Source organism: Hibiscus syriacus, unplaced genomic scaffold (genome assembly GCF_006381635.1).
Source record: "Hibiscus syriacus cultivar Baekdansim isolate YM2019G1 unplaced genomic scaffold, ASM638163v2 tig00110388_pilon, whole genome shotgun sequence".
Lineage (NCBI taxonomy): Eukaryota > Viridiplantae > Streptophyta > Magnoliopsida > Malvales > Malvaceae > Hibiscus > Hibiscus syriacus.
In genome coordinates this window covers 603101-627150 of record NW_024062718.1, presented here as the reverse complement: position 1 = coordinate 627150, position 24050 = coordinate 603101, and the positions used below count along the sequence as shown (strand labels likewise).

At 33.7% G+C, this 24050-nt stretch overlaps 3 protein-coding genes and 2 pseudogenes across 3 annotated transcripts; 1 reads left to right on the top strand and 4 right to left on the bottom strand.

Moving 5' to 3' along the window:
* Nucleotides 1-2399: 2399 nt before the first annotated feature.
* On the top strand, nucleotides 2400-3825 carry LOC120123053 (ferredoxin-thioredoxin reductase catalytic chain, chloroplastic-like; the record flags this gene model as incomplete). The annotated part of the gene is made up of 4 exons (XM_039142060.1): nucleotides 2400-2452; nucleotides 2584-2655; nucleotides 3342-3402; nucleotides 3713-3825. Coding segments are annotated over 4 exons (231 nt in total), but the record flags the coding sequence as incomplete, so codon positions are not given.
* Nucleotides 3826-4135: 310 nt separating this feature from the next.
* LOC120122990 (zinc finger AN1 domain-containing stress-associated protein 12-like) lies at nucleotides 4136-4977 on the bottom strand. The gene is made up of 2 exons (XM_039142012.1): nucleotides 4823-4977; nucleotides 4136-4667 (listed from the first exon to the last, which is right to left on the bottom strand). Exons 1-2 carry the CDS (start codon nucleotides 4925-4927, stop codon nucleotides 4215-4217), a joined length of 558 nt encoding a protein of 185 aa, XP_038997943.1. The 5' UTR covers nucleotides 4928-4977; the 3' UTR covers nucleotides 4136-4214.
* Nucleotides 4978-13290: 8313 nt separating this feature from the next.
* Nucleotides 13291-14491, bottom strand: LOC120122963 (peroxidase 31-like). Its single transcript, XM_039141988.1, has one exon. It carries the CDS (start codon nucleotides 14408-14410, stop codon nucleotides 13430-13432), a length of 981 nt encoding a protein of 326 aa, XP_038997919.1. The 5' UTR covers nucleotides 14411-14491; the 3' UTR covers nucleotides 13291-13429.
* A 3765-nt stretch (nucleotides 14492-18256) lies between these two features.
* On the bottom strand, nucleotides 18257-21964 carry LOC120123052 (annotated as a pseudogene).
* Nucleotides 21965-22290: 326 nt separating this feature from the next.
* LOC120123051 lies at nucleotides 22291-23968 on the bottom strand (annotated as a pseudogene).
* Nucleotides 23969-24050: the final 82 nt, after the last annotated feature.

The window sequence follows — 24050 nt, the reverse complement described above, 5'->3', positions numbered from 1 at the left end:
AACTAATTAACTGCATTTGTTGAACTATAGTTTCTATTTTTCTTTTTACTAGGGTCATGAAATGTATATATATAAAGAAATATTATTATATTTGTTATTGGATTAATAAATTAATATTAGGACTTTTTAAATTTTAAAAATGAGAATAAAAATAATCAAAAATTAAACTCGTTAAGCTATTTTAGTGGTAATATAGAAAATTGATATCTTTAAAGATTTTGTGTACAAACAATTGCAGTATATGCAATTTTAAATAACTATGAAAGATTTGTTCAAAATATTATCTTATAATTTTTATTTTTTAAATATCATATAATATAATACTTGATAATTTTAAGCAAAAACATTACAATTTCTTTAATCAGTTTCAAAACGGTGATATAAAGAAATTATTATTAATAATTTAAAATCAATAAATTTTTGTCATAATATTTTCAAACCTCATATAGTCTTTTAATTTCTGCAATTCTTCCATGCTCATCTGATGCATATTGTACTGTTCTTATGTTTTAAGATATAACAAGAAACATAGAAAAGCCATGGTAATGGCTTTAATCAAGCAGATCTACCGTGTTCATCATCATCTATAGCTGAAACCGTAGCTTTTGTTGTGTATATATATTAGGGTTTTTCATTTCAGTTTTATAACTTGCATCCAGATCAATCATCCTTTAAATAAAAGTGTTAATTCTTTCAAAAATATCTATCTTGATCTTTGATCCTTGTGATTATAATAAACTTGATCAATCGATCTTGGATACATTTATTTTTTTCTTCCAGCTCGATGGAATGTAAAGAAGAAATATATACTAAGAAACTTTAACACTTACAAATAATTTTACAGCATCTATAGCTAATTCTATCCATTTGTATGCTATTTACTTGGTTTTCATCGGAGAAAGAGAGATTAAACCAAAACGAGTGCATTTATTTTTATATATTGATGTCTACTTTTTTAGCAAATTTATAGGTAAATTCAAGTGAATTGGGAACATAACTGGGTGTAATTGATTTGACATGGGCATCAGTTTTGAAACTTTTGAGGAGATATAACTAAAGTGACCAAGTCCCAAAGAGAGTTCTAGATTTATTTACCTTTAAAGTTGTCAATAATATTTGCCATTTTATAAAGCACCAATATTTTGTATTAAATGAAATGAAATGAAATATGATGACCCAGTATGGGGTATAACAAAGGGATGGAAATGCGAATTATGAAATGAGGGAATATGGATACACCTTTTTGGTAATGGAAGGGAGATACCCTTTCACCCGCATCATAAATTAAGAATGTTTCAGATCACAAACTCTAACATTAAAAAAAAAACAGAAGAAAAATAAGAAAAGCAGTAAACAACGTCAAAGCCAACATCCGCCAATCATTGTGAAAAAGAAAAGCATAATGTGGTGGTGAGGGTGCAATTCAGTGTGTAGGAATTATGAGCAATGCAGAAGGTAATGAGATACGGTGCATGTCAGGTTTCTCCAGATTAGTCTTGGAACCTCGGTTGACAGAAGCTTTGTCCTCCCTCAAGTTTTGTTTTGGTTTAAGATTTTGATAATATTATTATTGAGTCCGATTGTCTCCAAATTATTAATGCTTTAATTAATCTTAATTAACTTGTAGGAATTTAAATTTAATTAATATTGTACTATGGTCTCTAATTTAATTTATAAATTTGATTAACACTATGGTTTTAATTGGGTTTTTTTTATCATCTTTAGTTTTTTGCTAAGCACTTCTTTTATAGTTAAGTTCAGGCATATATACATGAAGTTTTTCAGTAGATCATTTCAGCATGTCTCTTGAAAATTTCTTTGAGCAAAGAAATTGTTTATGTACCTGGTTATGGCTTTGTTTAAGTGAGGTCTTGGGAGGGGTAATTAGAAAAAGGTCCTCCATTCTTTAGTATTTTATCCTAGGCCTTTCCTAGCAGAACCTCATTTGGAGTCTAGGTTGTCACCGGAAGGAATTGAATGTTTCCTTCTAAGGTTAAACTAGTAAGCAAATCTTCAGTTCAACTCCGTCAAATTGAGTTGTTATATCTGATATTTTAGAGCTCAACATATTTAGTAGTTGTTCTACTTGAGAATTTGAGTTAAAAAGTTTTCAATTGTTTGCATGCAAACTGCAAAGAATGGATGGAATGATCAGAACACGTGCACTTATGAACAACAACAAAATTACTACATTGCTATATACAACTTTTCCAACTATCCATGCCTTGATTGAGATCATGTTTTTTCTTATGAAATCTAACTCATGCTTGAGAAGAGTGCAAATCATGTCTGGTGCTTGTTTCTTATTTAATCTATCTGGTTTGCCATCTGTTCAAAATATTATACACAAAAAAATCTGAAAAATGGGATTTAAAAAAAGCTTGTCTTGGATATTTTAACATGGATTGACTGAGCGTAAAGATTCATCGGGTGCGCCACTTTGCCCTTGTAGGTAAACATTTCCCTCCATTATCTCTGAATCTTGTTCGGAATATTTAATCCTATTATTCTCACATATCTTTTTGGTATTTATAGCTATATCAGATTTAGTAAGCATTGAAGTGTAATTCCAATATATTACAGGCATTATGACGACAAAGCTGCCGAGGTCAGTCAGGGCTTTTGGAATTGTCCATGTGTTCCGATGAGGGAGAGGTAAATATATTGTTGCAACATACTTTATAAATATTCCTCACGCAACTCTGTCTAACTGCAAAAGTAGTATGGGAAGTAGAAAGATCTTTTGATTCATCCTAGAAAAGCATAGACAATAAGTGCCTATCTAAATTGAGCAGTCTATGGCCATTGTTATATGGTATAAAACCTTCTGAGATCCCTTATAAATATTAGTTGCATTGTTATGCTGATTATGGACTTAGTGAAAACTTCTGAACTGATAACACTGTCCTGAAGAACTAAATGGCTATTATTTGAAATTACGAGCATAACTTTAAACTTGTGATTGAGATTGATCCTAAGGACTTTCAGCACACTAGCGTTTCTTGAATTTTTGGTCTTGCAATGAAAAATTCAAGCTATAATTCTCTTCTTCAAGGGGCCATGTCCTAGTTTATGCATTTTCTTTAGCAAGCAAATTGTTTAATGGGTTGAACCTTGAAAGTTCAGGGTTTGCTTATATAAAGGTTAATTGTTGAAACATGTCTTTGTTCGAGGCTGCTGCCTTATATGATACAAAAGCTGGTTGCTTGAATGCAGCTTGAGAACAATGATATCACCGCTGGCTCTCAGATATTTTCAGTTTTCATGAATCTACAGCTAATAAGTCAATCACTTTAATTTAATCTATGCTCTCTTATTCAATTTCCAAAACTATTTGGCAGGAAAGAATGTCACTACATGCTCTTTCTCACTCCAGATAATGACTTTGCTTGCCAGGATCAGGTTTATATTGTGGCTACTAATTCCTTTTGTCTGTGCTTACAAGCTATGTTACTTAGACTTGGTTGTGAATGCTGAATACAAGTAGGTGTCTAACATGGATATTTTCAATTCCTTTGAAATTTTTCCATGCATCTGGAGGGTTATATCTTGTACCCGTGTATAGATATACTTCATACACGGATGTCAAATACGGATGCTTAAAGAAAAGTGAGGAGTCGGAGCAACATAGTTGATGAGCATCGTGTATATAGCAGAATTTTCTTGTGGTGTTTGCTCTAACAACGTGAATATTTTTCTTCATTATATGCAGACAATCACATTGGAAGAAATCAAGGAAACAACAGCCAACATGTAACGCTTGACACTTCAAAATTTACTTCTTAAACAGTCATAACTTGGTTTTGCCCCCCCTAAAGAGAAGAAGAATGAAACCGAGGTCGAATCTTTGTATATTTGTATGTCCATAGGGGATAAATTCTTTTAATTTTTTTTATTATAGTTCTTAACTCTTTGTATCAATCATGATTTTATTTGCTGCCATTGATTTTGGAATTCTTTTGGTTATAAACTTGAGTCATACAATGCAATTGTTGAGACAGGTTCAACTTCGAAGGGAGGAGATTCGTGTTCGCTTAAAGCATGGAAGGATGCTTCTGCATCCGTAACTTGAATCTTTCTTCCAATTTATGTGGAACGGGTATGTTTAGTATTTCTAAAATCTCATTTATAAATATCAGAAAGAAGATTAAAGCTATGGAGATTTTCATTAAATTTACATTAAAAAGAAAATAGAGAGAAAAGCATTGAAAGTCCTAATAGGCCTTTAAAGATGGAGTAGTTGGTGATGAAGGCCGTCCGCTCTTGCCACAATCTTTACCATTCCTCAAGTGAAAAGCAGCCAAGAACTTGTCATTCCAACCTGCTCTAGCCGCTGCCGGCACAGAGGAAGAAGCCTGTTTGCAAGCATGATCGGCTGGAAACCTGTGTTTTAAACAAACCTCCAATCCACAAGCCTTGCAAACGGTTCTGTTAGAGAATGTCAACGTCTCTTTACACCTTCTAACAGGGCAAGTTGGTTTCTTCTTCTTCCTTGGATCACAATTCCCAGATTTCACATGTATCTCCAATATAATCTTCTCTTGATCTTCTTTGCCTGTTATCTCGATCGATGTCGAACAGATTTCACATATAATCACCCTCCTGCTGTTATGTTCCGGTTTCGGACATTCGTGAGACTTACACGATTTATGTTCCAAACAGAACACCTACACGGATTTGTTTTTAATACAAAAGTTAATACAAACATTAGAAATATAAATGTAAACATACAAATGAATCTGGGGTTTAACTTAGTTGCATGCTTCATGCAATCATCCCGATCAAACAAGAGGAAAAAGAATGAAGGATAAGTAAGGGGTACCTTATGACAAGCTTGGCATTTGAAAGGAAGAAAATCTAATTGATGACAACCTGAGAATTGGCAATGTTTTCCGAGATCAGGAAAAGCTTCTGTCCCTCCGGCCATTGACAAAGATTTTATCAGAATGTGTTATTGTAGGGAGAGGCCGGAGGGGAGATGATATATAAAGAAAACTGAAAAGGGGTTGTCTTGGGGAGTAAGCCAAGGCCTGTCGGGTAACCAATTCCGTGTTGAAAGCCAACTTTATACTTTTGGGGAAACTTCTACGGAATGGTGGGGATCCAGCGTGTCGGCTTATTAGTTTTTGCCTATATTTGAATGGGTTCCAATTGAAATACGCCACGTTCCTTTTAGGAAAATGGGCTGCCTATGAATTGACCAGCGCTTCCTACTAGAGCCCAAGCCTGTGTGATGATATTTAGGAATCTATAGCCTATTTCACCCCACCTCTGGGAATTGCTTGCTTACACAGTGAACAAATAATAATCACATATATGTTCAATTTCAAAATAATTTGAGTTGAAATTATTATTTTATAATAAATTTTTATAATACTTAATATAAAATAGGCAATTATTGAGTCAAATATTGACAGTTATAATAAAATATATATTAATAATTATATGCTTCTCAAAATCTATTCAAAGTTCGCAAAATTAAATATAAAATAAAATCCATCAATTTTTTGGTTAGAGCCCAACTTGAAATAGAGGGGTTTGAATGCTTGTTCACAAATTATAAATGCGAGAAACACTCCTTCAAGAAGTCGAACAATATACTTCAAAATTAATCTCATCAGATGACATTCAGAGAAGATTTGAGTATTAGGACATTAAATCTTTAGATGAATTTTTGTCAATTTTGAGTGTATTTTTAAGAAGAAAAAAATGAGTGAAATGTAAATATTTTAGTATCAATCTTATCACGGATGAAAATCAATTGTAGTTTTGATTGACAACGACAATTAAATGAGTTTACAATTGTCTATGTGGACCAAAATGACACATAAATAATAGTTAAATGCCTAAAATGAATTGTTTTAAAATTTAGTGACAAAATCACTACACAAATTAAAACTCATGGGAAAATAAAATGGTCATGTCATCACGTTGTTAAAGATTTAGCAACTAAGTGCTTATAAAGAAAGCAAAACTAAAGTTTGGTGTACAAATTGGAGAGTTTTAAAGTTTAATGGTAAAATCGACATGAGCCATAAAATTTAGTGATGATTAGAGTAGTTTACCATAATTAAAATCAGGTGTAAGTGTTTTCTTTTTAATTTTTTGAAAATATTATCATGTCTTTTTAGTGATTTATTGTATTTCAAAAATATAAAATATTATTTATGTGAGGACACTATTTAGGGTGTGTTTGGTTCACGGAATGTAAAATTACCAGTGGGAATAAAAGATTACCAGGGAATAGGATTACTGGGAATGTTGTATTTTGTGTTTGGTTGTTTTAGCAGGAATGTAAGATTACCGTGTTTGGTTAAAGGAATAAAAAATTATTTGAATGTATATTTGACCAAATTGTCTTTATTATATATTTGTTTTATTAACAAGATGGAAAATATTTATATATTTTCTTTAAAAAATTTAAATTCATAAAATTTATATAATTTTTTTACAAAATTGAAAATATAAAAAAGTTTAATGAAAGGGTAAAATTTTATTTTAACCCTTGAACTTCATATAAAATTTTAATTATAGACTTTTTTTGTAAATCTAAAATAGTTTAAGGATAAATTTGTAATTTAACATTTATAGAATTTTTATTATTCAATGACAGAATAAGGATATTTTTGAAAAGAATTTTTTTTAAGGGCATTTTAGTCCAAAACGTCGGTAATTCAATAATACCTAAGAAAATGGAGGTAATGACATTCCCGGTAATATACCCCAAAAAATATACTATTGGTAATGTAAGATTATCGGGAATAACATTCTCGGCCAACCAAACGGAGGAATGTGGATTTCATTCCATGGGAATCTCACATTCCCCCAATCAAACACACCCTTAAGGATTTGGAATGATTTATATAGTAATTGTCAAGGTTATCTTTGGGTGTTGATGACTTGGGAAAAGTCATCCTTCGATTCTAGTAAAAATAAAATTTAAGCTCAAAATCGTGGAAAAATATCGGCTATATTATCGGAGTCGGTGATAATTATTGACGATTTTAATTTAGTTTCAATTTTAGTTATTATAACGTACGATCAAAACAATAAAAAATTAAAAAAATTATCTAAAAAGAAGCATTCATGGTACGCGATATAGACATATGTTACCATACACATGAACAAAATCGACAAAAGTGGCATATGCATGTAAGCCTAAGCCTCAATTACTCTACAAGGAACAATATGATGGTTATATTTTTTTTGGATAATTTAATTTTATTACCGAAAAAGCAGATGACTGCTACAAAAACAATTAAAGTTCGGATTTACAAAGATCGCCTTAAAACAGAAAATGGCAATCAACCCATTAAATATACCCCATCGGTTACAAAGAGTAATATTAACATTGTCTAATCTACTAATAGGTCTACCCCTTAGATGAAATCCAACAATTTCCTTGATAGCATTGAACATATCTTCAACAGTTGAGGAATGATCTTGGAATAACGTCTTGTTTCTTTCCTTTCATATGGTGTAGATTAAGGCATTCGAAGAAATTTTCATAATAAAAGTAAGAAGGGATTTACCCTTCCAAAAAACAGCAACCCATCCATAAAGAGCATCCCAAGAAGGTTGCCTAAACCGTAGACCATTGAGTGAGAAAAGTTCAGACCATAATGAAAAAGTAACCGGGCACTCGAAGAATAAGTGATTCCTAGTTTCCATTTCAACAACACAGAAAATGCAGTGGCTATCATTAATAATCCCCTTCGGTGTAGCCTTTCTTTAGTAGGGAGTCTGTCAAGGAATGCCATCCAGGCAATAAGACTATGTTTAGGAATGAGAAGAGATAACCAAAGCAGAGAGTGCCATTAAACTTTAGGACTCTTCACCCTAATCTCATTCCAGATATCACCAACTTTCGTAGCATCAGAGGGAAAAATTGAGGAGGCTTCAGTTCTTAATTTCAGAATCTGTTTTAAGCTCCAGCTCATGTTAGGTTTTACAGCAACTGTCCAGAAATCATTAGCATTGAACATGTAATTCCTTAGCCAAGCCACCCACAAAGATCCTTCACTAACCAAGATCTTCTTAATGAGAATCATCATGCAAGCTTTGTTCCATGTTTTCATGTCTTTAAGGCCAAGACCTCCCTCTGATTTAGGTTGGCAGATTTTCTGCCAGCTCACTCTAAGCACCAGCAGCTGGCTTATTAGCCCCTTTCTAAAAGAATCTTGAACATAACTGTTCAATCTTTTTAATAACAAAGTAGGGAAAGAAAAGTTGCATATACCAAAAAATTGAAATGCTAAATAATACAGCTCGAACAAGCTCCAATATTCCAGCATAACTTAAAGCCTTTCCAAACTAATGATTCAACCGAGCTTTAATGTTGACAATAAGGCAGAGCAATCCTTTTCAGAAAATTTCCTTGTGACCAAAGGGCTGCCCAAATATCTTATAGAAAGATAACCTAGTTTGAATCCAGTGATCAATTCCAATTATTCAAGAGTGGAATAAGAAACACCAGCAGAAAAGAGGTCACATTTGGAAGCATTTAATTTAAGACCAGACATTTCATAAAATAAATCAAGGACAGAAGTGACCCCAATAACATAATCCACAGTGCCTTTGCAGAAAATTAAAAGATTATCAGCAAATGGTAGGTGAGTAAGACCAATACATTTGCATTTGGGATGATAACTAATCAAACCTTTAGTAGCAACCAAGTTCAAGAGCTTAGAAAGAACATTTATAGATAGGAAAAAGAGGAAAGAACATTTAAACACTCACAAAAGTTAATACTCAATTAACGTACGATTTCATGATATTGAATGTAATGATAATATATTGCATATGTTGAATTTTTTTAAATCAACTTTCCCAATACAACACACTTCATCCTTTTAAATAATCACCAATAAATTTTGTTAGGATTTATGAAGCTCAAAATTGACAACCGAAATAATTAGCCAAGAGGGGGTGAATTGACTTTTTAAGAATTTTAGGTAGTAAGGAAATTTAATGGATACGAAAAATGATGCACAAGGATTTATAGTGGTTAAACTCCCTCAATGAAGTCTACATCCACTACCTAAGGTCCTCACTTAGAATTTTCCAACAAATCCACTAATATGTTCTTTATTTTTCAAGGATCAAGAGTAACCTTTACAACTCCCTATATTTTCAATTGGATAAGATAGAACCCAAAACCCCTTTTACAAAAGGAAAAAGATATAAACAAAGAAATCTCTAAAAGTAATGTGCTTACAAATTAACGCTCACAAAACACAACTATTTACAAGAGAATAGAAATAAAGAGTGAAAAACTCTTATCTTGTGTTTGATTGTTTGGATATGTGTTCGAACCCTTCTTCAAGTGTCTTGAACTTGTATTTATATGTTGGAATAACGTTGTGGTTGTTTCTAGATATTGGGGATGATTTCTAGCCGTTTGGGGATGTTTTCTTTGCAAAAATAAACTGTCCAGGACAGGGAGTATCGATACTTTCTTTAATATATTTAAATAAAACTAATCGTTACTAGTCGTTGGGCCTGACGGTATCGATACTGTGACCATGGTATCGATACTACTATGTAAAGTAGTATCAATACCCCTTTAGGTATCAGTATCTATTCTGCATTCTGGAATTTGAACAAGCTGGTAGTATCGATACTACCTTGAGAGTATCGTTACTTCTCTTACCTAGAGTATTGGTACCACATGAACAATATCGATATTGTTCATATAGTATCAATATTGTAAGAACAATATCGATATTTAGTATGTGAAAAACTTGTTTTTGCTCAAATTCTAGTTTATTGGGATTTGAATTATTTTTGAAAACTTTGAACAAATTCAATTAAGTCCAAAAACATTTTGCCTTAATTTGTTATATCAAAATATTATAAAACATAGTTCAACAATCTCCCCCTTTTTGATATAACAAAACATTTGAAAAATTGTTTTTGGCAAAACCACCTTAATAAAACATTTAATGAAAAAGATACATATTTTGCAAAAACATTAAAACTCCTCATTTTTCATTCTTGAAATTGAATTTTTCAAACCATACTTCTCCCCCTTTTTGTTATATAAAAAATAATTCAACTTTATGCAATTCAAAAATAAGAATGGAGAGTGAGTGGTAAATTTTAGTATAAAATCATTTGAAAAATCAAAGTTCCCCCTCAAAAATAGCATTCCAAACAAAAATTTGACTTTAAAAGCACGACACTTAAAAGACATTGAATTTCAACAAAGAATAACAAACATGTTAGTAGCACATGAAATTCAATATATCCAAGTCTAATATAATTTACGCAGTAACAATTGTTAATTTAAGTACATGTGCATAAAGTTGTCCAAAAATGTTATGCATTTGAAAAATTGATATAAATTGTTAGAGAGATATCATTTGCATTTAAAACTAATTTTGACCAAAATTCATTATGATGAACTAAACATTATGAGAAATCATTAAAACATTAAAATATTCATCATAATACACTTTTCAACATACATGAGATAGAAAACATAAAACAATTTAAAATCAAAAACTCATACATGCTTAAATCAAATGAGCAACTAATTAATCAAAGCAACAACATTAAGGTTAGAGGTTACCCATTCATTTTCAAGTGTGGCTAGAGCAACTCAATTCTTCACTTTGTCATCATTGCTCCCGCACACCCACAAGAGACATTTAAGTAAATTTTGGTATCCAAATTGCTTTGGATCCTTGAACGTTAGTTTCAAAGCCCCTTGTTCCTTTTGGAACTCATACTTGTCTAATTTTAAAAGATTTTCTTTTCTTTATAGGTCAAACATGAAAAAAAAATAATTCTCTTTCTTTTGTTAAGCTTTCAAACTTAACTTTCAAATCAAAATTTTCTTTTTCTAAACCATTAATTTTGATTTTTGAAATTTCTAAATCATTTTTTAAAATCAACTTTTGCTTTCAAAATCAACTTTTGCTTTCAAAATCAAATCATTTTCAAATTTAAATTGTGAAATCAATTTCTTATATTTAAAATTAATGGTCTCAAACTCCAAATACAACTCATCATAGGCAATTTGTATCTCATTAAACGAATAAGAATTTAATTCACTAGAGTTCGAAGTTACCATTGAATCTTCATTGATGACCATGAGACATAGATTGACTATTTCATCTTAGTTATTATTTGTTGATGTTAACATGTATTTATGACACCTACTATGTGCATTTATCCTTAGATAAAAAAATTTAATTTTTTTACTTAATCTGTATAATTTTAATTTTCTTTCATTTTAGTTATTATCATAAAAGAAAATGAAATTAGAACCAAATTCAAATCATCTATCACCGACTCCAATAATATTATCAACCATTGATGACTTTGGGCTCAATTTTTTTTAACTTACATGAATATGACTTTAGTATTCTTATAAAAGTCATCTAAAGCTCCTAAATAATTTTTTTTTACATAAACATTTCCCTATTTTTAAAAAAATGCAATAAATACCTGATAAAAATCTATTGTCACAGGCTCACAGGTAAATTCATAATATATATATTAATACCAATATCAAACAAGTAGAGTATGAGCATCCTAGTACAAGATGGTACAGATCTCAGGTATTGTGATACACTGAGACCGAGTGATGGTTATTTAGTTTGACCCTTTGAAATTAAGAAAATGAACTTCTGTAGAATTATATGTCGTCGGCAAGTGTATGATAGCCACTAGCATTAGCATATTCAAAAGGAATTGCAGCCAAGTTTTTCACTTCCTGTATACAAGACACAGTTGTCTGCTCCATTATAGTGTTTTAATTGGTTGTTGGTGCAGTGTCAGTCCTATTTTGCCTTTTACAAATTTATCAAGGAACAGCCAATTTATTATTTCAAAAAATAAAATAAAATAAAATAGAAGGAACAGCCAATTTATTGATATCCAAACATCTAGGTTATCTGTCTATTCCACAATAATTTTATTTTTACTTAATATAAAAATTAGTGTTTAGGTTATATTTTTTATTTAATTATTTAATTTTTTATTAAATTAAATGTTTAACATTTTTAAAATTATTATTTTAAGATCAATATTGTCACTATCGTTAAAAAATATTAAAAATTAATATAAATATTTAACATCTAACCTAATTTTATTTAACATAAAATTCATAATTTCCTTTTTCAAAAACCCAAACTTCTTACATTTTTTAAATATCTCAAAATTCATAAGAACCCTAAATACCCTTAAAATTCTTAATCTCAAAATCCATTATTGTCGTCAATATCATCATTTTTGAATGCCCACCCATCCGTTATCGAGTTTCCACTATCGACCATCCCATTACTGTTGCTTCAATCCCCTAAACTTAAATCCCTAAATCTCCTTAAACCTTTAAATCTCTAATACATAAATCTCTAGTCCACAATTTCTCTAACCGCCTCTTTCCCCTTCCCTTGGAAACTCATAGTCGGAGGAGGGAAGGGGCGTCCGGATGAGAAAGAAATTAGTGATGTAAGGATTAGAGAGATTTAGTAATGTAGGAGATTGGGGTAATGATAAAGATGATGATTGAAAGTAGGGACTTGACTATGAATTGATAGATGTTCAACGATAATAGTGACGGTCGACAATGATAACAAATAGAGATTTTTTTTAGTTTTTTTAAAGATTTTAGAGAAGTTTGAGCTTTCTTTTTTTTTAAAAATATTACTACTTATTTTAAGTTTTTTTTTGTTTAAAATAATTTTTTTTTAAAAATTATAAATGTGTCACATGTCATGTTTTAAGTGATTATAACAGTCATGAAAAAAATAATCTTAAAATGATAATTTTAAAAATGTTAGACTTCTATTTTGACCCCAAAAAATTAAGCACCTAAAGTTAAAAAAGAAAAAGAGGCAGGATTTCAACGCTTTAAGTGATTTATTTATTTTAAACCTATGATAAGGCATATCCAATTTCAATCAAGTTCCAATCCTCAAAACTCCAGTAACAAATCAAATCTACGTCTAAAATCAGGTTGATTTCCAGGGAAAAATGATTTTTTAATAGCAGGAAAAAGTGGTTGAATTCTGAGAGCATACATAAAAAATATACATATAAAAAAGTTTTCAAACTCTGCATTTAAAAAACGAACAACCCCACATGCGGCAGATCTTGGGAAATTGAAACCGTGTTGCTTCAAGTAACTTGAACAATCAAACATCATCAATTCCAAAACCCTCTTAAAAAATGCACATTTCCAGCTGATTTCATTGTTGTTTTATCCCCATGTTTCCATTACTACAATCCACTAGACTGAAACTTTCTAATTAAAAACCACAAACACTTGAAGATTTGAACTTTGAAACCCAGAAGACAGAATGAAGTAATTAAATTTAAGCCTGATGATATGACAATTGATACAAAGCAATACAAGTATATATATTTCTCAAATGATTTCAAACCAACCCAAAATTTAAATTAACAAGCTAAAAAAAGATCAGTTAACAGCATCACACCTGCGCCTAATCTCTCCTCTCCTCCCAGTCTTGATCCCATAAACACTTAGCTTCTGCATAGCTTTAGCAAAATCTAGAAAGAACTTGTTTTGATTGTTTGCATACAATTCCACGAACGGCCTTGTTCTTGGATCATTGTACAATCCATGATCTGATTCCAAAAGCCCCAAACCCTTTGGCAAATTCTGATAATACAAGTTATCAAACTTGTTGGGGGTCATAATATCATTGAAAACAGAGAGTGTTGGGTTCTTTGGATAATCTGCACAAGCTTGTTTCAATGCTTGAGCGAATCTGGGATTGTAATGGGTATCATTGCCGATATTTGAGCTGAATTCTTTGCAATGAGAGAATCCGATCGTATGTGCGCCGCTTAAGGCCACCATTTCTTGAACAGTGAACCCACTCGAAGCGAAGATATTGATGAGTTGTGACATACCCATGGTGGGTTTCGGCAACTTCCCTTCTATCGAAGAAGCCGATGATAACCGGGAATCTTTACGGCCCAGGTAGACGTTGTAGTAGGGTCCACCGAGCATGGTCACGAGGTCACGGGTGGCAACGGCGAGGATGTCGGAACATGAGACGGTGTTCGGACAGGCGAGCTCGAGGGCTGTTTTGGCTCGGACAATGAGGTCGAAAGGATCTCCGGGGAGAGACAGGTTAATGTCGGCGTCACGTTCGGCTTTGTTGAATGCGGTGGAGGAAATGAGGATGGAAGCGTCGCATCCGTTGGGGAGACAGTCGTGGAACATGAGGCGGAGCGTTCCGGCGGCGGTTGTGGGGCTGGTGATTTGCTTGCTGGTTATAGTTTCCTGCATGATTTTGTTGAAACTGGGGCAGGTTTTGGAGTAGTAATCTAAGCTTAACCTCGATTCACAAAGCAATGCGGCGGATGAGAGAAAGAGGAGAACAATAACCATCGCAGATGGCGGCGTTGGTGTCAGAGATGACGGTGCCATTTTAGCTGAAATTTGAGAAAGAGTAAAGGAGGAGAGCGATGGGAAATGCCACTTTTAAGCTTTTGAGCTGTGGAGTAGACTTTTCGTTTTTCTTATTTATTTTAACTGCAGTTGTTTTTACTGCGTACAGGCTTCTCTTACCGGGGAAATGGTGGAGCACGGCAGTAGTCACGGGATATAAGATGTGGACGCGTGGCGTGTGGAATACGAAGGAAGGGGGTCCACTTAGTTTTATGCACGTGAAATCTCGTCCGTTGATAAATATGTTATTCTGTGATATAGCGGTTTGAAAGCGAAGAGTTAGAAGCGTTTAACATTGTCTTCGAAGTGTGTACTGAAGAATTAATTTTTTGGAAAAGGGACAGCCAAACGGTTAAATCCAACATTGTCCCCTTTCATTCTGTGATATGGCGTTCTAAACTGTCCGTTGATAGTTTTTTTAGATTATAAAATTAAATTTTATTATATCTTAGTCATCAGGTTAAATCTAATTTAGACTGTAGTTAATTTTTTGACGGAAAATGACGAGTTTAGAACATACTAAATAGTCGGGTAACCATTTTGTAACTTTTAATAGTCGAGAGACTCAACAAAGCAACACCTTATAATCGAATGATCATTTTATAATTTTTAATAATCGAACTCAATAAAACATCAACCTACAATGAGAAACCATTTGTATACTTTTCCCTATAATAATTATTATAGATTATTAAGAAAGATACTCGATTCGTTTTTAATATAAAAATGTCTAAAAACATGTTAATTTGGCAAATAAAGGACCAGAAATTTCATTGTCAAGCGTGCATGTGCTTATTGGTCGCTACCGGAAGCTGGGTTATACTAAAACAGCTCATATTCACATTTCTGACATTCAAAACACAGCTAGATCTTGGACCCCATCTATCACCATTCATTTTGGTGGCATCTCGTTGTTTCATCTTTCAAAGTTTTAGGTAATAAAATAATAGTATATATTTTTTCTATTTTAAACAAGAGAAAATAATCTCAATGACCAAAAATGCCTAATAATATACGGTTTTAACCAATTTTTTTTTGGATTTGCCAAAATGACCAACTAAATCGCAATGCGATCGATAATTCGCAACGCGATCTCCGCTATCGCAAATCAGTTTCCAGATTCGCAACGCGAACTTCGACTATCGCATTGCGATTTACATATTCACATTGCGATAGTCCAAGTTCGCGTTGCGATTTATTCCAAGTTCGTGTTGCGATTTATTCCAAATTCGTTGCGATAGTCTAAGTTCGCTTTGCGATTTATTCCAAGTTCGTTGCGATAGTCGAAGTTCGCATTGCGATTTATTCCAAATTCGTTGCGATAGTCCAAGTTCGCGTTGCGATTGTCGAAGTTCGCGTTGCGATTTATTCCAAATTCGTTGCGATAGTCCAAGTTCGCGTTGCGATTTATTCCAAGTTCGTTGCGATACACGTATTACCACGACCACGACCCGACCCGAGACGAGACGAGACGGACGGCGACGGCGACGGCGCGCGAGAGTCTCCCTTGTTCTCTATCACTCAACAAGGAAGTGGGAAAGCCAAGCCTTAAATACCATTCCCAATAGTGTTTCTAATACTATGTGGGATTGAGCATTACCAACACTTGTTCCCAATACTATGTGGGATTGAGCCTTAAATATTGATATTATTTTTTAATGTTTTGCTTAAAATTGCAATAATCGCGATTAATTGTAGATTGACTTTTAATTATGACATATTTAATCGTATAATACTAATGCAATTGGTTGCTGATTCAGTTGTTTTAAGGTGCATGATTGTTAATTGTTTCCTGAATAATCACATTGTATTGGAAACAAGTGTTGGTAATGCTCAATCCCACATAGTATTGGAAATACTATTGGGAATGATATTTAAGGCTTGGCTTTCCCACTTCCTTGTTGAGTGATAGAGAACAAGGGGGACTCTCGCGCGCCGCCGTCCGTCCGTCTCGTCTCGGGTCGTGGTCGTGGTCGTGGTCGTGGTCGTGGTCGTGGTCGTGGTCGTGGTCGTGGTCGTGGTCGTGGTAATACGTGTCTTCGACACGTCCGCGCGAATACTATCTTTTTAGAGAAAATTCTTAAGAAACAAATGCAATACCACCAGTCGTTGCGATTTACATATTCGCATTGCGATAGTCCAAGTTCGCGTTGCGAATCTGGAAACTGATTTGCGATACCGGAGATCGCGTTGCGAATTATCGATCGCATTGCGATTTAGTTGATCATTTTAGCAAATCCAAAAAAATTTGATTAAAATCGTATATTATAAGACATTTTTTGTCAATAAGGTTATTTTCTCTTTTAACAAAGCTTCAAGGCTTTCTATATAAATTATTCCTCTAATATATTTTAATCGTATATATTTTTTTAACGAATTGTTTCATTTAACAACAATGTCGAGGTGTCCCCTTTTCGTTGGAAATTATTTTGGTATCTCATCATCGAGTAATGTCATTAGTCAAATATATCAATTTATTTAATGACACAATAACTTTTTATTAAAATTATTATGAAATTAAATATAGGAATTTATTAAATATTTCAATAATAAAAAAAATGTTGATTTCCTTAAAGAATATAGATTTTAAAATATCTGCACATTACTAATAAAAATTCTGAACAAAAGCGTTCCACTTCATCTAACTTTTAATCTTGTGATTCAATGATATTACTATGGCAAAACAACCATAAGCTTTTACTTAATTAGAGGATAAGATGCAGCTTGGGTGTTTCCCTTAACGAAAATTTACACTTCTTCATGAAATATGTCGATGGTGAATTGTAGCAAGACTCGATTATCTTCTTACTCTGTCCACCATTTCATGAAACTGCTTCCCTTCAAGAAAATTTCACAAGATACTGCAGCTTTCTTGAGCTGTTCCATAACATAAGCCTCAAACTCATTCATTTTTTCCTTCACGGACACCCTTTCTTCGATCTCGATATTTGCAGTCTGCATTGACTTGCAGGATATTCGAGCCTTTTCGGTATGAGCCCAAAAGCAAGTATTAGAATAACATCCACATTCTGTTTCTTCTTGGCATCGACATAAACCCCACACTGTTTCTCGTATTCTTTGAACCATTGCTCGGATGCAATAGTATAGTCTGTCATTAGTCGCATAGTTAATTCCATCATTAATGCAGTAGTCAGCTATATCGAGGCGCTCGATCATTCTCCAACTAGTCATACCCGAATACAGCAATTGTGATCAATTTTCACGAAGGTGCCAAAAGGGTTGTAATGATCAAATTTTGAAGCTTCAATTGTGGACTTAAGATAACGGTATGAATCAATGAAGAGTAGAGATGGAGTCTTTGCTTGTAGCAGCAACATGGAAGAAACATGAATTCCATGCAAGTTGTTCTGAAACAGCTTGTTGAAACCCTTTATCACCGAGGAGAGGTATTCCGAACGTGAGGTTACAAGCCTAAAACCTAGGTGCTCATTTTAATGATATATTCCATGCCTAAAACCTATCTTTGAGGTTACATGACAACAATTCTACATGCTTTCAAGCTTCAAAGGAAAACTACTTCAATTATTATTGTTATTATTACTTTTTTTAAAAATCTCATTAATCTTAGTTTCTGGGGTGTGTTAATACAAAGCATTTTGAAATGGAAGAAACAAAATTCAAAGCCATGGCCATAGGATCTGAAAATCTAAGTGCTCACCTTGCAAATCAATTTGGTTAGCTAATATAATGCCAAGGCTCATCACTTTACTTTTCAAGGATCTCGTGTACCTGATTTGATTTCCTTGTCTTTTGTGTATATATTTGTGAGAGCAAAAAGTAGGAGCACAAACACAACTTGGGCACTCATGATCCCGAAATGGCTGATGCTATTACCAATTTCCATCCAGCTCCCATGTTCTTCACGTCTTCAACACCCAATTGGTGGAACTCATGTTGTGTTTGTGCTCCTACTTTATCTGCCTGTAATTGAAAGAGCATCGACAACCCGGGTTGTCTCTTTTCATGATTACAGATGCCGAACCAACATTTATTCCCAGCAGCATGCAGGTCAAACCATTTTGCAGTTAATCCTATTCCGAATATCTACACATTTTTATAAGGCACAAGTATTATCATTTAAATTGTAATAACTAATAGAATCATGAAAAAAGAACCGATATTACTATTTTGTCATTCTCAGGAATTAATCTTTATCAACAAATAATAATTTTAAGAAATCTTAACTTTTGGCATACAGATTTGATGAAATTAATTCGCTTGGAAATGATGGTTATAAAATCATACTTCGATTCAATGACACTGTTACATTTACAACTAAACACTAACTCCCAAGAAACACACTCTAGGAATTATTGAGATTAGAATGTTTTCATCTAGTGCGATCTACTTCCTAGACCATCATCGAGAAATCACGATGGTTAATCTTCCAGAAAACTTTCTTTCGGCAAACCAATTCATACTTCTTTAAAGAAAAGAAAAAATCATGATAAAGGTGGAACAAGGAAAGCAACTCACACCAACTTATTATTATCAGGAATTTCTGCAGGCATTAAAGTAAATAGAGACAAGAACCAACAAGCGAGACAAGCAAAAACTGGAATTCCGGATCTCCAAGGAATTAACTTGTAAAGATATATAGAAGCTAAATTCCAACTACGAGGAAGCACCAAGTGTAGAGTTTTCTCTCAGTGAAGCTATGCACCTGCACAATGTAGCATAAAACGTGGTTTAGAACACAAAACTTTCACTTGATAATAAAAAAAACAGAAGGATGTTCTACTAACATACCAGGAGCTCAAGAATGACCACTGAGACCACGCCAGTGGCCAGAAGTTTAATGACATAGTAAAATTTCTTCCCACTTAAGTGTCTCCGAAGTGCTTTTATAAACTTATATTCATTAGTATTCATGTCCAGAGAAATACCGTCATGGCAAAGTATGCATGATAAAGTGGAGGGGAATGCTCCAGAAATAGTAGAAGACTGACGACTGCCGTAAACAGACACCCGTGTAGCTGAGCCAGCGGTAAAGGATGATATAAGTGAGAATACAACAACTAATTGGAAAAAGTGAACATTTTTCAAGTCCCTAGAAAATACATGTTTGAAGACAAATAATAAAAACAGGAGCAAGGAAATCAACCAATCATGATATAAATATTGTAAACTAAGCATAACTGTAAAAAGTTGGGGTGCACAAAGAAAATAGGAGCACAATTTAGTTCTCATCAGCTTTGAGATATAAGGAACTTAAGAAACTAAATTACCATAATGCCTTTTGGCTTCAAACTTCTTAAAACTGGGGGGGGGAGTATCTTCATTTATTTTATTTGAATTTTCCTCTGTGATTGTAAAGTCCCTGCAGTGGCAAGCTTCTTAGATTTTCTGATAGCTGCATGGCAGCTTTATAGTCTCGAGCACTTAGCAAATCCTCAATTTGATTCAACATGGAGGAATAATGCGCAAGTGGCTTGAAAGGCGTGAAATATAGCGAATGTGAACTCTTTATTTCTAAGTTTGTCAAAGAAAAGAATTACAAGAAGTCAATCCATAATTCAGGAACACCTTCCACATGTTAACTCCAGAATCAAATGGAGTATCAGATAATTGAATAAGAAACATGTAGATAAGAAGTAATAAGATTTTAATTGGCCAAAATCAGGTAAATGTTTTAATAAGTTACAAAGTTTGAGCCAACAAAACCAAGCATAAATTAAGTATCATATTGCATTGAACTAAAATTAGTATAGGAAGAGGATACGTGATTTGCGCAGAAACTGGTTCAGAATCTGTTTTGTGTTAGCTAGCACAGCTTCTACTTCGTCTTCCTGAACATAAAATGACGGAAAAGTTTCATTACTTCTCTACACATTTATTATAATGAGATTTGTTGCATTGAAAAACCATTGGTCCATCTTTGAGAGGGTAAAAAAACCCGTCCTAAGTCCACAACAAATCTGAATAGAAGTGTTCTAATGATAAGTATTTGAACTCACCTTTTTCATGTCAACATAATCAAGAGGTAAATAACCGACTGAATTGACTGGACAAGGCAAACCAAGAAGAGTTGACTGCCACAAATATTGAGGAGTGTGTTAGTTCAATGTGGGTTAAACATGTTTCAAAGAAGCACTTCGAAACAGAATTTTTTTCATCAAGATTAGACAACCATGAGGGGTGAGATATCAGCTTGATTGACATCAACTCTTTCAATGCTATCAAGACCCCATTCTTTAGGTGTTGGCGAGTCATGCACATGTTGATCCATAATACGAAGAACATGATCAGAGAGATCTTTTCAGAAACTGGCCTGGGATGTTTTACGCCTGCTCCCCAAACAACTAGAGGGATATCGGTGTTAGAAGGCTGCCCATTCCCATGACTTCCTAGTAATCAAAAGCTAATCATGTCAGAAATTTTAATTAGAAACATCAAATAAAAAAAATTCTAGAAGAAAGAAAGATTAAGGAGTGGCAAACTAGATGAGGTCTAGTAAGAAGTTACAAGTTGCCATGGGATAGCCTATTCGTAGACACACCTAGTACCTTACCTTGAAGAAGATCCCAAGCTTAGGTATCATATCAAAATATTTTCAGTCATTCAGCCTAGAGCAAGATAACTCAAGAAATTAGGTGAAGTATATAAATGAGTTCACCAACCTTTTTCACTCATTCCATGATCAGCCGTGAAGATATAAGATGTATGATTGTCCTTGTAGTAATTCTCAAGAAGATTATAAATGCGTTCAGCAATATGATCAACAATCTTCACAACCAAGTAGATGCAGAAATACGACAAGATTATCTTGCTCAATTAACCTTTTCAACTTCGGGTCTTCATTGGACTTATTCAGAAGGTTATGAAATTGATCAAAAGACCATTCGTCTAAAAAGGATGCATCTGCATTTACATCAATTGGCGTAAAGCATCAAACAAGAGAGACAATCACAAAAGAGAAATACAAACATTAGTTAACATTGCAATCTAAGGATTTCAAGAAAACCAAGTATATAAGAGTGCTGATACAATTTAGTTTAAACCTTCCAAGGTCTCAACATATATAGTTTGTTCATATCAATGTAGTCTAATAGAAATAGAAACAAAGTAGGCATGATTAGAAAGAAGCAAAGAAACAATATCCGAAATCATTAGCAGATGTATTTAATTAAAAGTTCAAAAGAGATTAGTATGATCTGAACCCTTTTTTATTTTTATTTTTTCACTTTAAGTTTCCTTCTTTGCTTTTAGAACGGTTTCATAATTTATAAGAGAAATTCGCCTTTCACATAATTTATAAGAGAAATTTGCCTTTTACATAATTTTAAGCAGACCAGTAGCAAAGTCTTCAAACTCGTGAGGATATGTAGCCCAAGTGCTCTGCGGCAAAGCACCACAAAATTTTGGAACAATATCAGGGCTACTGTAAGTTTCCATCTTTTTTCATTAACTTTGGTTTCTCTGTTGTAAACCCAAAATTACTTGGTCTCGGCTCAGAAAAATAGCTAATGCATTCTTAAAAGTCAGTAATTTGATTTTTCTTCTCTCTTTCATTTGATCCTATGTTCCCACTAGTATATTGTATTTTTTATTTTATCTGTTTTTTAATGTGGTATAATTTAGTTTTCGATTTTATAATGTTATTGGTTGAATGAATCAGTTATTCAAGTTAACAAATGAGTATTAAGTTAACTAATGGTGAAGTTAATTATGTGAAAATTAAGTTTTGGATAAAATCTAATATTAACTAAGCATTTTATCACAAAAAATTAAATTCTGATCAGATGAAGTTTTTTAACTTCTGATTTCGATGATTCATCGAACACCAACAAAATTTATCGATGACACAAATTACACTAACAAAAACTATTTTGATAAGTTCATAGGTGGGTTCTCATGTCGGTGTAACATTTGCCACACATTTCTCTGTTGCCATATGTCCCTGGTGGAAGCTGGGTAGGAGTAGGATGCTTATATGGGAAGTAGGAGGCTGGTGGTGAAGGAGTTGGAGGCTTATATGGGGAAGTAGGAGGCTTGACTGGTGGTGAAGGAGTTGGGGGATTATATGGGGAAGTAGGAGGCTTGACTAGTGGTGGAGTTGGGGGCTTATATGGGGAAGTAGGAGGCTTGACTGGTGGTGGAGTTGGGGGCTTATATGGGGAAGTAGGAGGCTTGACTGGTGGTGGAGTTGGGGGCTTATATGGGGAAGTAGGAGGCTTGACTGGTGGTGAAGGAGTTGGGGGCTTATGTGGGGGTGTAGGGGACTTGACTGGTGGTGCTGGAGACGGGGACTTATACGGTGGTGTTGGGGCCTTGACTGGTGGTGCTGGAGATGGGCCCTGGTTGGTGGTGCTGGAGTTGGGAGCTTATATGGGAGTGATGGGGTCTTGGTTGGCGGTGCTGGAGTTGGAAGCTTATATGGTGGAGTAGGGGCCTGGTTGGTGGTGCTAGAGTGGGAGGCTTCACCGGAACAGCAGCCTTAATCTGAAGCGTGATATGCAACAATTTTAGAAAACAATGAAAACATCTACCAACTTCATTTAAGTTTCTTACAAACTAGACAAGACAAAACAGAGCATAAGCAGTAGAAAAATGTTTATAAAATCACCTCAATCTTCTCCCCCACCTCATTGGAAGCAACCTACAAAATGAAAAATATCAGCAACAAAACTAAAATGTAAAAAAGCAATTTGTGGGAGTGAAGATGAGGGCGCATTTACTTAACTGACACATTTTATCTGTAATATTTTTTTAATATTGATTAATATTTTTTGAATAACACTCTTTCAATTGACGTGACGTAAAGGCATATCTTCGGAGATGTGTTTTTACGGAATTCTGCTGACTCGGATGCTTCGTGTGGAAGACGATCTCCGGAGACGCGTCTTTCATTTGGGTTCTACTGAGTCAGATGCCACGATGATATTTCTTTTAATAATAAAGATTTTATTTTTATTATTATTATAAATAATTAATATGTTATGTAAAGTGTTTCGATTATAATTTAAGAATTATTAAATGTATTTTTTAAATGTATGAAATTATTTAAATGTTATCAATCTAGTCATTTGTTATCAATATTTAAAGAAAATATTGATGCATAAGTTAATAAAATTAGTATAATTACACATTTAATCTTCAATAGTTACATATTTTATCAATTTAGTCTTACTTTTAATTTGTTGGAGAATTTGAGTATATAAGAGAGGAGAAATGATTTGGTGTGAAGAATAGGAAAGGTTGAGGGGGTTTATATAGGGGAGGAGGAGGGGTAGTTGGGGAAAAACGGATGGCGCAAAGACGCGTCCCCGGGGATGCGCATTCCACACGTGATATCCAAGTCATCAGAATCCCGGGAAAGCGCATCCCCGAAGATGCGTCTTTGCGCCACGTCAGCCAAATGGTGCTACTTCGAAAATATTGTCAACGAATGTTAAACTAAAAGTATTACAGACAAAAGGTGTCAGTTAAGTAAATGCAGTAAGGAGGTGGACGTACAGTTGCTGAAACTAGCAGAGAATTTGCCAATAGAAACAGCAGCAGAGCTTTGAAAGCCATCGGTGAGAAAAATGCTCACACTATCCTCGAGTGCAATGGTTGGACACTCAGTGGTGGTTGAAATAGAGTTTGCAGCTGTAAA

Coding starts and splice junctions, on each gene's coding strand:
- LOC120122990 (XM_039142012.1), bottom strand. CDS start 4,927: ATGGCCGGAGGGACAGAAGCTTTTCCTGATCTCGGAAAACATTGCCAA. Junction 4,668..4,822: donor AATGCCAAGCTTGTCATAAG/GTACCCCTTACT, acceptor AAATCCGTGTAG/GTGTTCTGTTTGGAACATAA.
- LOC120122963 (XM_039141988.1), bottom strand. CDS start 14,410: ATGGCACCGTCATCTCTGACACCAACGCCGCCATCTGCGATGGTTATT.